Source organism: Scleropages formosus, chromosome 17, assembly GCF_900964775.1.
Source record: "Scleropages formosus chromosome 17, fSclFor1.1, whole genome shotgun sequence".
Classification (NCBI taxonomy): domain Eukaryota; kingdom Metazoa; phylum Chordata; class Actinopteri; order Osteoglossiformes; family Osteoglossidae; genus Scleropages; species Scleropages formosus.
Window position 1 is genome coordinate 4347468 of NC_041822.1, and position 14489 is coordinate 4361956.

Genomic DNA, 14489 nt, shown 5'->3' on the forward strand with positions numbered 1-14489 from the left:
AGAAAACTGAGGTGTTAACGGTGAGAGATGAAAAAGAGCCAACATCCACAGAAGCAAAGAGTCTGGAAGTTACAGAGGCTATGATCACTGAAACTGAAGAAAGTAGCTCAGGGTACCCAATCCCTGAACATTTGGATGTCGAGTCTCATCCGCCCGATGTTTCTCTCAGACCCATGACATCAGTGGATGATTTGGGCTTAACAACGTCCTCATCAGTGTTACACATCTTACCCACAACAAAACTGTCAACAGTGGGCATTGACGTCACCAAAGAAGTGATAGAAACAAGCCCAGAAACCTCTGTTGCACCATCAGGCGTATCAGTTGTCACGGAAGACGAGGAGAAAATTGAGGTGACACCAGTGAGAGACGAAGAAGAGCCAACAATGACAGAAGCAAAGAGTCTGGAAGTTACAGAGGCTATGATCACTGAAACTGAAGAAAGTAGCTCAGGGTACCCAGTTCCTGAAGGTTTGGGTGTCGAGTCTCATCCGCCCGATGTTACTCTCAGACCCATGACATCAAAGGATGTGTTGGGCTTAACAACGTCCTCATCAGTGTTACACATCTTACCCACAACAAAACTGTCAACAGTGGGCATTGACGTCACCAAAGAAGTGATAGAAACAAGCCCAGAAACCTCTGTTGGACCATCAGGCGTTTCATTTGTCACTGAAGACAAGGAGAAAATTGAGGTGACACCAGTGAGAGACGAAGAAGAGCCAACAATGACAGAAGCAAAGAGTCTGGAAGTTACAGAGGCTATGATCACTGAAACTGAAGAAAGTAGCTCAGGGTACCCAATCCCTGAACGTTTGGATGTCGAGTCTCATCCGCCCGATGTTTCTCTCAGACCCATGACATCAGTGGATGATTTGGGCTTAACAACGTCCTCATCAGTGTTACACATCTTACCCACAACAAAACTGTCAACAGTGGGCATTGACGTCACCAAAGAAGTGATAGAAACAAGCCCAGAAACCTCTGTTGGACCATCAGGCATATCAGTTGTCATGGAAGACATGGAGAAAACTGAGGTGTTAACGGTGAGAGATGAAAAAGAGCCAACATCCACAGAAGCAAAGAGTCTGGAAGTTACAGAGGCTATGATCACTGAAACTGAAGAAAGTAGCTCAGGGTACCCAATCCCTGAACGTTTGGATGTCGAGTCTCATCCGCCCGATGTTTCTCTCAGACCCATGACATCAGTGGATGATTTGGGCTTAACAACGTCCTCATCAGTGTTACACATCTTACCCACAACAAAACTGTCAACAGTGGGCATTGACGTCACCAAAGAAGTGATAGAAACAAGCCCAGAAACCTCTGTTGCACCATCAGGCGTATCAGTTGTCACGGAAGACGAGGAGAAAATTGAGGTGACACCAGTGAGAGACGAAGAAGAGCCAACAATGACAGAAGCAAAGAGTCTGGAAGTTACAGAGGCTATGATCACTGAAACTGAAGAAAGTAGCTCAGGGTACCCGGTCCCTGAAGGTTTGGATGCCCAATCTCATTCGCCCGATGTTTCTCTCAAACCCATGACATCAAAGGATGATTTGGGCTTAACAACGTCCTCGTCAGTGTTACACAGTTTACCCACAACAGAACTGTCAACAGTGGGCATTGAAGTCACCAAAGAAGTGATAGAAACAAGCCCAGAAACCTCTGTTGGACCATCAGGCGTATCAGTTGTCACTGAAGACAAGGAGAAAACTGAGGTGTTAACGGTGAGAGATGAAAAAGAGCCAACATCCACAGAAGCAAAGAGTCTGGAAGTTACAGAGCCTATGATCACTGAAACTGAAGAAAGTAGCTCAGGGTACCCAGTCCCTGAAGGTTTGGATGCCCATTCTTATTCGCCAGATATTTCTCTCAGACCTAGTAAATTGAAGGATGAGTTTGGATTGACAACGTCCTCCTCAGTGTTACACATCTTACCCACAACAAAACTATCAAGTGTTGGCACTGAATTCACCAAAGATGTGGTAAAAACAAGCACGGAAACATCTGTGGGACCTTTAGGTGTATCAGGTACCGCTGAGGACAAGGACAAACCTGATAATACAACTGAGAGAGGTGAGAAAGAGCTGGAAAGTACTCAAACAACAAGTATGAAAATAACAGATGCAAGCTTCCCTGATTCTGAACCGTCATCATTGGGCACTGAAGTTTTTGAAAAAACTAAATCATCAAGCCTTGAAGTGACTGTCAAAACATTAGGTATATCTTCAGTATCTGAAGTAACAGAAGAATCCAGCATACCCAGCACAGAGGAGAATGAGGAACAAGTTACAATATCACCTTCTATTCTAGTTAGCATGGCTAGCATGAAGATATCAACAGCAGAAAGTAGAGATATCCACGAAGTGCACACAGTAAGCCCAGAACCCTCGGTAAGACCATCAGTTGTATCAGTCACCATGGAAGAGAAGGAGAAAACTCACAAAATCACAACAGTGAGAGATGAAAGAGAGACAACAACTGCACAAGCAACCAGTATTAATTTACAGTACAGCACAAACCCGTCAATTATGGCTTTAGATTTTACTGAGGAAACTGAGAAATCAAGTTTTTATACTTTTTCTTTTTCTCGCCACCAAACTCCCAATGAATCTCTAGTTGTCTTTTTAGGTACCACAGTTGGGCTAAAACCAGAAGTTCCTGCAACTAAAGAGTCTTATCAACAAGTATTGTCTGATTTGATTTCAACCTACCAGCCGCTTGGCCCTCTGGATTATACGGAAGCTTTTTCATCTACCAGAAAATCTGCGGATGAGTTGGAAAAACCACAGGACGTTACATCTGTTTATTCAGATCTAGAGGTGTCTAGCACATTCTTAAAGGACATTAAATTGACTTTAACACCTTTATCAAAAGATGATGGTATGAACAATGGTGATATATCTATTGCTCCTCTGTTAGAAGCAGTGCCTCCTTCAGGTACGCTAGAAAGTACCTTAACACCTGATTTAAACTATGGAATGGGTCACACCGTTGAAGGCCATACAGTTGATATTCCAGGTATTTAAATCAACTATTTTTCGGTATTACAAATTTAACACATAAACAAATAGATCAAATATTGAACATACTGATGATACATTTAGACGTTTTTGTAAGGAACACTTCTCTTTAGATGGAACACTGCCTATTGTACCCTTTAAATAACACTTTCACTTTTGCTTATCACAGGTGTACATTCTTGCATTGAAAATATTTGCTTGAATTCTGGCACTTGTTACAAAAGGGGAAACATCCAGATGTGTTCTTGTCCTCCAGGATACAGTGGCATGCAATGTGAAATAGGTATGCAAAACGTTTTTTAAACATATTTCAGATGAAGTGCATCGCATAGTTAATGCACTATCTATCTATCTATCTATCTATCTATAGCACCACCCTCCATTTCACCTAATTATGAGGGTGGTGCCCTGGGTTCTATTCCAACTAAATGTATAACCCAACTCAAGTATGTCAATAACAGAACAAACAAATTTATTAAATTCTCCAAACACCATAAAACCCAAAGGAATATTCAAAGTTAGTATCCCATACACACAATAATAACCCCAAAATCCCATCAGATGAAAACGAATGTAACAACCAAAACACAAGAAAACACGAACTTCACACATACACGCCAATATCTTACAAACAATGAATAACCTCGGTGCTATACTTCGACACACAACAGACTTTAGAAGTTTCTTACAGAACCTTCTTTTGTTTGCACACCATTATAATGCCTTGAATATTCCATAGTATTTCCAACATACGTAAAAACATCCCTCGTTACAGGCCTAGATGCAGCTTGTGTGCGTGGAGACCCAAAATTACGGGTTGCTTCATATCTATCTATCTATCTATCTATCTATCTACTTATTTTCTTTTTCTTTCTGTATAGATATAGATGAATGCCACTCAAATCCCTGTCGCAATGGAGCCACTTGTGTTGATGGCGTGAACTCCTTTACCTGCGTCTGCCTCCCAAGCTATACAGGAGCACTTTGTGAACTAGGTAAACACATCTGAATTCTAGGATCAGTTTCTATGCATTTGTGTATATTTTTTTAAATGAATTTATAGCTCTTGTTCTGCAACTTTCAAGTTTGACTAGCTAAAATAATTAGACGCTCAAGAATTAGTCACAAAATGATAAATTTAAGGATAAGGATAAATTTAATTGCTCCACACCAGAGGGATCAAGATAGCGTTTTCGCCTGGAAATTGATCTTCCTTATACTCAATATGCAATAAGGATTTCACAGTTGCACTGTTGTCTATGATTGAAAAGGTTAAATTTAGAAATCCTAAAATAAACTGAACCTCTAGAAAACCTAAGTACATTAAAAAGCAAAGTGGAAAAGCAAGTGATGGCATAAATACTACAACAATCAAGAACCATGTAAATTTGAACTTTCTGTAATTTATAGAACATAAAATGTGGCATTAGTGAGGTAGTGATACACACTGGTTCCCACCCAGTGTAAAATATTACTTTAGTTAGTCAGCTACGATTGACCCCCTGTGTCAGAATGCTAAAACAGCTGTTTTCTCAGGGGTTTTTTTTTGCCAAGAATGGTTTTTTCAACAGAGATTTTGTGTAGGACTGTTGTATGATAATATAGACCTTTATAATCAAGATGATTTATAAACAGAATGATCCTGCAATCCATATTTCCACAAAATCAGTCATCTTAATACACATTTTTGCCTAGAATAGAAGATTTGTGAATATATTACATAGTTTTAGAAAACTGTATGTGGCACAAAGGCTATTAAATTTTAGTCTTGTCAGAAAAAGCTGGTATATATTTCCCTAAGTGTTTAACTTTGAACAGCTGTTAGCATGACAGGCACTGCTGTTGTACATTTAAAAGAGTTTAATTTCTATTGTACAAGAAAAAAAAACCTGCATTGGTCAACAATGTTTTGGGTGAAAGAGAGAGTATTAGTATTTTCTGAGTAAAAAAATAATCTTCTCAGATACCGAGATATGTGATTATGGTTGGCACAAGTTTCAAGGCCACTGCTACAAATACTTCACTCACCGGCGAGCTTGGGACACCGCAGAGAGGGAGTGTCGTCTGCAAGGAGCCCATCTCACCAGCATTCTTTCCCATGAGGAGCAGCTGTTTGTGAATCGTAAGTCCTGACATCATTCACTGCACAATCTTGGCAAAAAGATCCTGGGTGGGGGACGAATGCTTAAAAAAGTTGATATACCTTTTCCCTTCATTTTCTGCTTCTGGTTTTTTTGCCCTTCGCTATAAAATTTCACTTTACCGTTTTTCCCAATTTTCACATGCAGCTGTCTCTACTAACATAACAGGATGCTTGTTTTACAGTGGGCTGCAGGTCTGACTTGTGCCCTTTTCTCAGGGTAAAAAAGAGATTTATATCAATCTCTGCACACACATAAGTGAAACAGTCCAAAATATGTTATCTCTCATACTTAAAATTAGCTTAATTTTTATCAGTGATGCTGTAGGGAGGACATTTCTCCTGTTAATGGTCCTCTTAGGTAAAAGAAATATTTTGTGCTATGCTAAGTGGAACTACAGTTTATGTATTTTTTATAGAATTTTATTTCCTTGAGATGCGCTGCTGTTATGCCAAATTCTGGGCTCACACCCTTCACCGTCAATGAACGTAATCTTCTACTCCAAGAAAGGCTTTGGGAAAATAACAAACTGTGTATTTGGTTGTTGTCTGGCAATATCTTAAAGTGCGGTATAAACTTCTTAATTGCCCTGAAAAGGAACTCTGCATCACAACTATACATTTTTTAAATATAATTTCTTAAATAATATTGTTTATATTACAGTTTAAGGCTTAATATTATAATATAGAAAATTAAAACTTTATTTGGTTTACATTCTGACATGCCAGGTTTGGGACAAGACTACCAGTGGATTGGCCTGAATGACAAGATGTTTGAAAATGATTTCCGCTGGACTGATGGTCGACCTATGGTAAGAGAAGAGACTTTTGGTAAAAAATAAGCATATTACAGGAAGCCTCTAAAAAAACCCTTGACACCTTCTACCATATCAGTTTCTTTCTTTCTATTTTATTCTTTTTTACAAATGGTTACTGTTTTGATATTTTTTCTTCTTTTGCATTACAGAAGCATGTATAATTCAAAATATTACAGGTGTACTCCCGAGGCAAAGTGATTTTTAACCGAATAGGCATTAAAGTACTCTTGGAGTATGGCAACACAACCTTACACTGGACAAGCAGTTACAGGGATGGATGAATGGATATTACGATAGACGTTATGATATACTGATTAATGCACCTTTCTGACAAGTCTTTCTAAGTAGACTGGCTCTTGATGTCATCAACATTCGAATTACAGATTTCCAAAGAACCCCCCTTTTTTCCAGATTATTTATTTATTCTGGACAATGAACACTGCACACACTTATGCAGTGAATCACTCAGCTGCCAGGATTTTTTAAAAGGTTATGGTTAATTATGGCTTCAGACAAGGTTTTTTTGCAGAACCTAACCAGTAATTAAAAATTAATATCTGTATTATTAAGCTTTAATTAATTGTAATTTATTAGTAAGTGACATTGGTCTTATGCATAAATCATGACATAAACAGACTTCTCATACAAACTGTAGTCATAAGATGTTAAGCCAGTGTACATGCTTTAGGAACAGCGGAAAAAGACGCAGTTCTTGACTGTATGTTGTATAGCAGGTGTTGTAAAACTGTTGATGTGACTTTTGGAAAGCATATACCGTTTTTATTGCCTGTCCTTGAATTGGTGCTGAAGTTGTTCTTTACATTTAATTAGCTAAACTCTTTCACTGGGGCACATAAGTTACAAATATTACAGTTTTGCTAGTGTTGTATATATGTGCCTGTCCTTTGGAGCTCACGTGAACATTTACAGCTGTAGTTCAAAAAACAAAAGTTTGATGTACACAAATAAACAGGTGAAATATTTATTCCCACCTCTAGCAGATGAAAAGTTACAGTTTACTGAGTTAAACAGCCAAATTTGAGAAATGAAACAAAATAAAACTGTCTAAGCCAGAACTTAGTAGATGTTGAAAGAATATGCTGGATGTGGTATGTTGTTATAATGAACGGATTTTGTCTCCCTGCCAGAGCAGCTGAGAATGACACCCAGTGTGTAAACAGGAAGCAAGTAAAGCTCCTGCCTCAACCATCATAGGGCCACCCTTGCTATTTCACCCATTTTTACCCTATGCTCATACATAAGAGAGCCACAGCTGGTGCCAGCTGTCAAGGCAAAAAAAACTGAGATGCTAATGAATATCAGGTGTTGTGGCTGTAAGGGGCACATCATCCAGACATTACGTGTTTTTTATTCCTCCTCACCATGGATGTGGGAAGGATTGCTCAGCTATGGAAGCAGTTACATCTGAAAACATAAAGAGAGCTGTAGATATATGGAAATTCAGTCCTCTATTTATATATAAGACTTTTGTATAGTATTCCCTTAAATTAATCAAAATGTATCAGCATTCATTACAATTTCTGTCTTTTGTGGGCGGAATACATTTACATTTATTTCTACATTTAGCAGACGGTTTTGTCCGAAGCGACGTACATCTTATAGAAAATACAATGTGTTCATTACGTTAGCAGAAAGAGAGACTTAGATGCAGATGTGTGATTCTAAAGTGCATTTAGTTTGTTTCTTTTTACCGTATGAACCAATGTTCATCACACGAGTAGCTACATAAAACTTTATCCGAATGTCCGTGATTCTAAATCACCTTCCTAGTAATTGTTTTGTTGTTTTTTTTTGGTATATATAAACAGTTACATTACATTACAGGAATAGCTGTGTAAAGGTTTATCTGGGCATGATCTTAAAGTTATATTGCATGAATATTTGAATAAGTTACGGTCTTCTTTGTTCTCCTTGGTCATGTGGTCTGTGGTGAAGTAATGTGTCCCTGAGATCTATTGAAGAGAGTAGAACTGAGGCAGAAGTGCAGCGCAATCTCTGGAAATGATTTTAAACAATCTGCATGGCCAGTGCTCACTAGTCACCCGAGAGCAAGGATTACATCTATAGTGGGCTGTAGCCAGCAAAGTTGGCCAACTGGCCAATGCTACAAGGGGGCCGTGAGAGACAAGCAAGCTGGCCTGTGTCCATAGAGACCATGCAGCCAAAATCCCTTGGTATGTAACTGAAATGCATTAGATTATACAGGACATTTCCTCTAGTTGCTGCTCCCAAAGTCTAAACTTTCCACGAAGACCTATGGAAAAGATTTGATACAGTATTTTCAACCTTAGGCAATAAAGCTTTTATATCTTAGAATAAAAATATTGCAATGTGGTTTTCAGTGTTATGGAATCAAAACAAACAGTGAAAAGGAACTGCAATTTTTTTTGAGAGTTTTACTTTTACCAGGCAATTTTGTCTAAATTGATGTATAATTATTACTCTCTTTTTTCAAATTAATTTACAATTCTAAACTCAGGGTAGTAAACCCCCTACAATCATTCAACCATTTATACAGCAATATAATGTAACAAAAATCTGTGAAGTGCATGGGAAAAATATCATTTTATTTGGCTGTACACTGTACACATTTCAGTAAAAAAAAATAAAAAATTAAAAAGCATGTGAAATGAAATGAGTGCCCGGGAAAGGTAAACTACCTAAGTACAAAACCTACTATCGTTTTCAGCACCATCAAGTGGACTTTCAGAGAATTCACACTAACTTGCTTTTTTTTAACCGCTTGTTCTGGTAACAATTACAGTGGTATGGAGCCTATCCTTGATACACTGTGCACAGGACTGGGGGAGGGGGGGCAACATTGTGGATGGATTACCAGTACATTGGAGCTTTCTGAGAACTGTTAACTAAAATTAATATCTGTAGTCAGACTTTGTCTCTAAATATTTTCTGCAATAATGTTGTTTACATCAGTTTCCTCCCACAGTCCAAAAACAGGTCTTTCTGATGAGTTGGTGACTCTATACTGATCATTATATGTATTTATGCATGTGTTACATCTAGCTCCCTATATATGGTATAGTATATAGATGAGTGAATTACTATAGGGAATTTAGTGTAAAGCCTCTAGTCACCATGGATGAATCCGTCAGCTAAATATTAAACAGTATTTGGAATGTGTTGTTTTGGGGCGGGGAAAAAAAAAATCTGCTAGATGAATTAATGTAAGTCTGATCAAATTATGTCCTTGACAGTAATTTGATAGTATTGTTTCAGTATACGTTATAACATTTATAGATTTATAGAAATTTGTAGAAGCAAAATGGCAAGCAATATACTGCAAGAACTGAAAAAACTTAAATAAAAAGAAAAGTTTAAAAAAAAAAATCTTTTTAAAATTTTATTCTTAAGGTGATTACTCCTATATCATTGCACTTAGGGGTTGGTGAGTAAATTATTCTGCCTAAGTAAATGGGAAGTGTGCCACTTTGACAGTTTATTGCTGCTGTATGAAGATAAGGATGCTGCCTGTGAGTCTGTGCCAGAGGAAGTTTGCCCATGGCAATGCCATGTGTCTGCCAGGGTGCCTAGGGTTAGCTCATTAAAGGACACTTGGAGTTGCTGAGCTTTCTGCCTAAAATTTTAGTGAGATATAATTTACCTCTGAGGCATCTAAAGCTTACAAATAAAAATTAAAAAAAAAATGCAACTTAAAGGTTATCATAGGGTTACACTGGGGAATTTGGTTTTCATAGTCATGCTGATTATCTTTAGGTGAGACCTTTGCTCAAGGAGACTTACAGTGTTAGGTTTGTAGAATAAGTAACTCTGATTTTTCTGTTTATATAGCTGGGTATTCTTATGATATTATTTCAGGATAAGTGCCTTGCTCAAGGGTAGTACACCAGAAGGGGATTCTACCCGGGGAACTTCGACAGCCATAAACACTATGCTACCCACTGACACTAAAAAAAGCATAAAAATAAGTAAATAAAGCTACTATTTATCAATACACACACACGCATTTTCTGAACTGCTTGTCCCAGACGGGGTCGTGGGGAACCGGAGCCTACCCGGCAACACAGGGCGTAAGGCCAGAGGGGGAGGGGACACACCCAGGATGGGACGCCAGTCCGCCGCAAGGCACCCCAAGCAGGACTCGAACCCCAGACCCACCAGAGAGCAGGACCTGGTCCAACCCACTGGAAATATATATTGCATATTGATAAATATTAGCTTTATTTGTATAATAATAATAGGGGGTGCGGTGGCGCAGTGGGTTGGACCGGGTCCTGCTCTCTAGTGGGTCTGGGATTCGAGTCCCGCTTGGGGTGCCTTGCTAGGGGCTGGCGTCCCGTCCTGGGTGTGTCCCCTCCCTCTCTGGCCTTACGCCCTGTGTTGCTGGGTTAGGCTCCGGTTCCCCGTGACCCCGTATGGGACAAGTGGTTCAGACAGTGTGTGTGTGTGTGTGTGTGTGTGTGTGTGTGTGTGTGTGTGTGTATATAATAATATTTATATATAAATTATATGTTTATTTATGTATAATAACAAAATACTGATAATCAATTTTTGTCTGTGTAAAACAAATGTTACCCCAAAGGTCTTCAGCTTTGGTACATATTTTTAATTCCCCTAAGATGGGCAGGAGGGAATACACACACATTTAAAATATCTTCAAAGGGGGATATAAATTTGCAGATAGGAATCACATATATTGCATGTCTTGCACCTGGACACATCATTAGTGAAGAAACCTGAGGTCATGGGGTGTTCTGGGTTTTTCAACATCAGACACCTTCGCGCAGTAAGCATCCAGGTAGTCCTACCTTGAAATCACATCCACCCAACTTTCATGGCCTTCCTCCTTTGGCAGCCTGCAATACCAAACAGTCTATAGACCCTGTACAAGTACTTCCCTGGAAAAACCTTGCAGCCTCCTCTGATGGACACTTCAGCCTTGTCCTACAGCCTTTTGTACAGACCTACTGCACCTGTTCCTTGCGCTTTGACAGCTTTCTTTCATTAGCCTCTTCCATCTGTTGTACCCAAGGAGCTGTAAGCACCAATAAGAGGACTTACATAGAAATTAATTTCATACAGTTTTGAATCTCTATAAAATGTTAGCTCTGGCCTTGGGCATAATTTACTTCTATATAATGTAATTAAAAATCTGTAGAACAAAAGACTGTTTAATTGATTTTAAGAATGTGTGGCTTCCAACATCACCAGTTTATGCATATCCAGGTGGAAATATTCCTACAATAGAATATACTCCTAAAAGGACATTATCATTTCAAGACGTATTTAAGAAATGGGACAAAAGTTGCTATACTCTATGTTACACAATATACTGAGGTCCTGTCTTTGGGGAAAGTGCCAAAGGATGTCTTGTTTTATTTTGACAGTGGCAAGAAATAATTATTTCTGTTGTTGACTGACAAAACAAATACTTATGATGGACCTGTAAAATTAACAGGTGGAGAATTTTCATGTTTCAAATCTGACAGAAATTCCTTCAGTTTCTTGCTGACCTCAGACTTATGAAGTCTTTCATTTCCACAGCCGTGATAAAGCAAATATCATTTAAATGAATATATTATTATATCTCTTTTTTTGTTTTAAACTGTAGCATAGTATACATTACATAGACATTGAAATAGTTCCTTGTAAGTACTATATGGTTTTGTGGCCAAACAACAGAAGTAAAGAAATGGATTCTATTCATCCTGACTTTACATGTCCATGTTAGCAATACGAGAACTGGAGACCAAACCAGCCGGACAGTTTCTTCACATCTGGAGAGGACTGTGTGGTAATGATTTGGCATGAAGATGGACAGTGGAATGATGTACCTTGCAACTACCATCTGACCTTCACCTGCAAAAAGGGTACAGGTAAGATCTCCTACCAAACCATGTGCTGAGGCATGCTGTAGTCAAAGTTTCATCTCACTGAGTTTACATGAGTTGGAATTTTTAGGGCATTCGTATTTCAAACTTAAGGGCTCAATTCCTTTTTCTTCCCTCCTTGCAGTCGCATGTAGTCAGCCACCAGTGGTGCAAAATGCCCGAACTTTTGGTACAACGCGGCCACGTTATGAGATAAACTCCCTCGTACGGTATCAGTGCAAACATGGCTTCATCCAGAGACACCTACCGACTATTAGATGCCGGGGAGATGGGCAATGGGATAGACCCAGAATCTCTTGTATGACACGTAAGTATTTGAGCACCTACAAAAATTTAGCACAGTAAATATGTTATGAGATTATATTTAAAAAATTAAACCAATATTACTGAGCTTTGGGGCATGCAGCGCAGTGGTCCCATAAATTGACAGTTATGCTCTTAATTGAAAAGCAGTTAGTGATCAAAATGAAATCCAGAGCACATTCAGTTCAAACACTATTGGTGGAGATACATCAAATTATCCATACATTGCCAACAACCACTTATCCTGAGGGGGGTTGTGGCAAGCCAGAGCCTTGCCTGGAATCCCAGGGTGCAAGGCTGAAGGGGACCACCCAGGATGAGATGCCATGCTATTCTATTGCATTGCAAGGCACCCCAAGCAGGGCTCAAACCCCCAACCCACCACACAGCAGGCACTGGCTGAACCTGCCGTGACACCACACTCCCTTAGACAAAGTCATTTAAAAAAAAAAAGAAAAAATCCAGCCTTACTGTATACCTATATAGTCCTTGATTGATATGACTTTTATTTTTTAAAGAACTATGCCAATGGTGGAAATAATTAAAACAATGATAAAATGTTTGATATGGCTACTAATGTTACATTTGTTCTGAATACACCTATGTGTCTATTTTGTCTAGCATCTGCCTACCAAAGGGCTTATGCTCTGCGATATCAGTATAATGTCATATCTGGTAACATCTGGAGACATCCCACTGAACATCTACGACACCACCATCGCTGGATAAAAAGAGAAGTCAGGGCTAGGCGCTGAGCCGAGTCACAAGTGCAAGTAGCCAAAGCCCAAAGATGATTATTTTACACCAGAACATGTCGAACATTTACAAACTAATTGTTTACACTCTTGGTCCAAACACCTGAATTGAAAGCCTTTTTTCTCTTCTTCAGTAGGACACAAGTTATAATAACAGGAAGGATAAAATCAGCTGGTCACTGAAATCTTTTCATGACTGTGTCCAAGGCTTCCCTCTTGAATGTCAGTTCAGTTTCTTGCTCTGCAATTGTTTTTTATCTAATATATTTTATACTTCACGACATGAGCATGTGACTGAAAAACTGGATCTTCCAAAAATATCGAAAAATTTGAATATGCAAATATGCAACAAGCAGCATATGTAAATAGGGTGCAATTTGACGGTGAAACAATGTAAATAAATGATATGATTTTTAAGACACTTAATCATATGTTTAAACAGACTCTTTTCCTCAGAGTCTATTGCTGCTCTTGTGTACAGGCTGGACATGCTGTGTCTGTCTATAAGGGATTTAAGGATGTCAACAAATAGGCATCATTTTATCAAGAAGGAATCAGTGTTTGAGGAGACAACCTCTATTTGTTTGTGAACATTCATGACAGGAGAGTGACTGAAACTGAGTTGACAAATCAGGGCACAAGGTTTCCACTGGAAACAAGTGAAACGTGTGACAGGCCTTGAGGTGATAATCTGCAGTTAAGATGGTACAAGGATAGCGACGAAGCTGACTTCATAGCAAATGAAGTCATGGATGTGACAGCTTTCAAAGACTGCCAAGAAAGTGACACACAAAAGCCACCTGTGCCAGTGGGTGTTATGTTTCTAACACTGCAGCTTTCGAACAGTTTATGAGCACATACAGAAAATGTATTTACAAATGAGTTCAAGTGCTTATTTTTTTTTAAAAACAAAACATCGCTTAAAAATATGTCAAATAAAATGGTGAATGTGTACTTTACTATTGTATGTTTTTTTGAAGTGCAGTATGTTAAGAGCTAGAACAAATTGAATGTTGACTGACTTTGTGCTGTAGTTGGACTTGTAAGACCATAAAGATTTAAGTTACTACACAATACAATTTAATTTTAAAACAATAATGCATTTTCATAAATTCTGAATGTTTTAATTTTCATGTTTACAAACAGTTAATTTTTTTAGGTTTTATACAATTTTTTTTTCATGCATTTGAAATTTTGTTTGTTTTGGATAATTCTTTAGTTAACGATATTCTTTCTAAAGAATATAAAGCTGAAAAGAATGTAAAACAGTCCAACAGACTTGAACAATGTCTTTGATAACAAATGGAAGTAATTTATTTTCTTCAAAGAAGTGGTTTGATTATTTTTTTTCAAGCACACGAAAGTTTCAAGATAAAATCATTTAGCTTAACTGTATTTTAATTGTTACTGCAGCATCCATCAATATGAAGAAATAAATACAAAATATTTAGGATACAGTAATACACAAACCGGTTTAAAGTGCCTGGCTTTTACAACTGCCTTCACACTTTCATACAACTAATCAATTGCAATCCATATTTTCCAGAAGTTTTGTT

At 38.3% G+C, this 14489-nt stretch overlaps 1 protein-coding gene across 1 annotated transcript; it reads left to right on the forward strand.

Moving 5' to 3' along the window:
- Positions 1-1779: 1779 nt before the first annotated feature.
- LOC108938378 (versican core protein-like) lies at positions 1780-14025 on the forward strand. Its single transcript, XM_018758916.2, has 8 exons — positions 1780-3024; positions 3196-3309; positions 3908-4021; positions 4990-5148; positions 5896-5978; positions 11716-11860; positions 12000-12182; positions 12800-14025. Exons 1-8 carry the CDS (start codon positions 1791-1793, stop codon positions 12931-12933), a joined length of 2166 nt encoding a protein of 721 aa, XP_018614432.2. The 5' UTR covers positions 1780-1790; the 3' UTR covers positions 12934-14025.
- Positions 14026-14489: the final 464 nt, after the last annotated feature.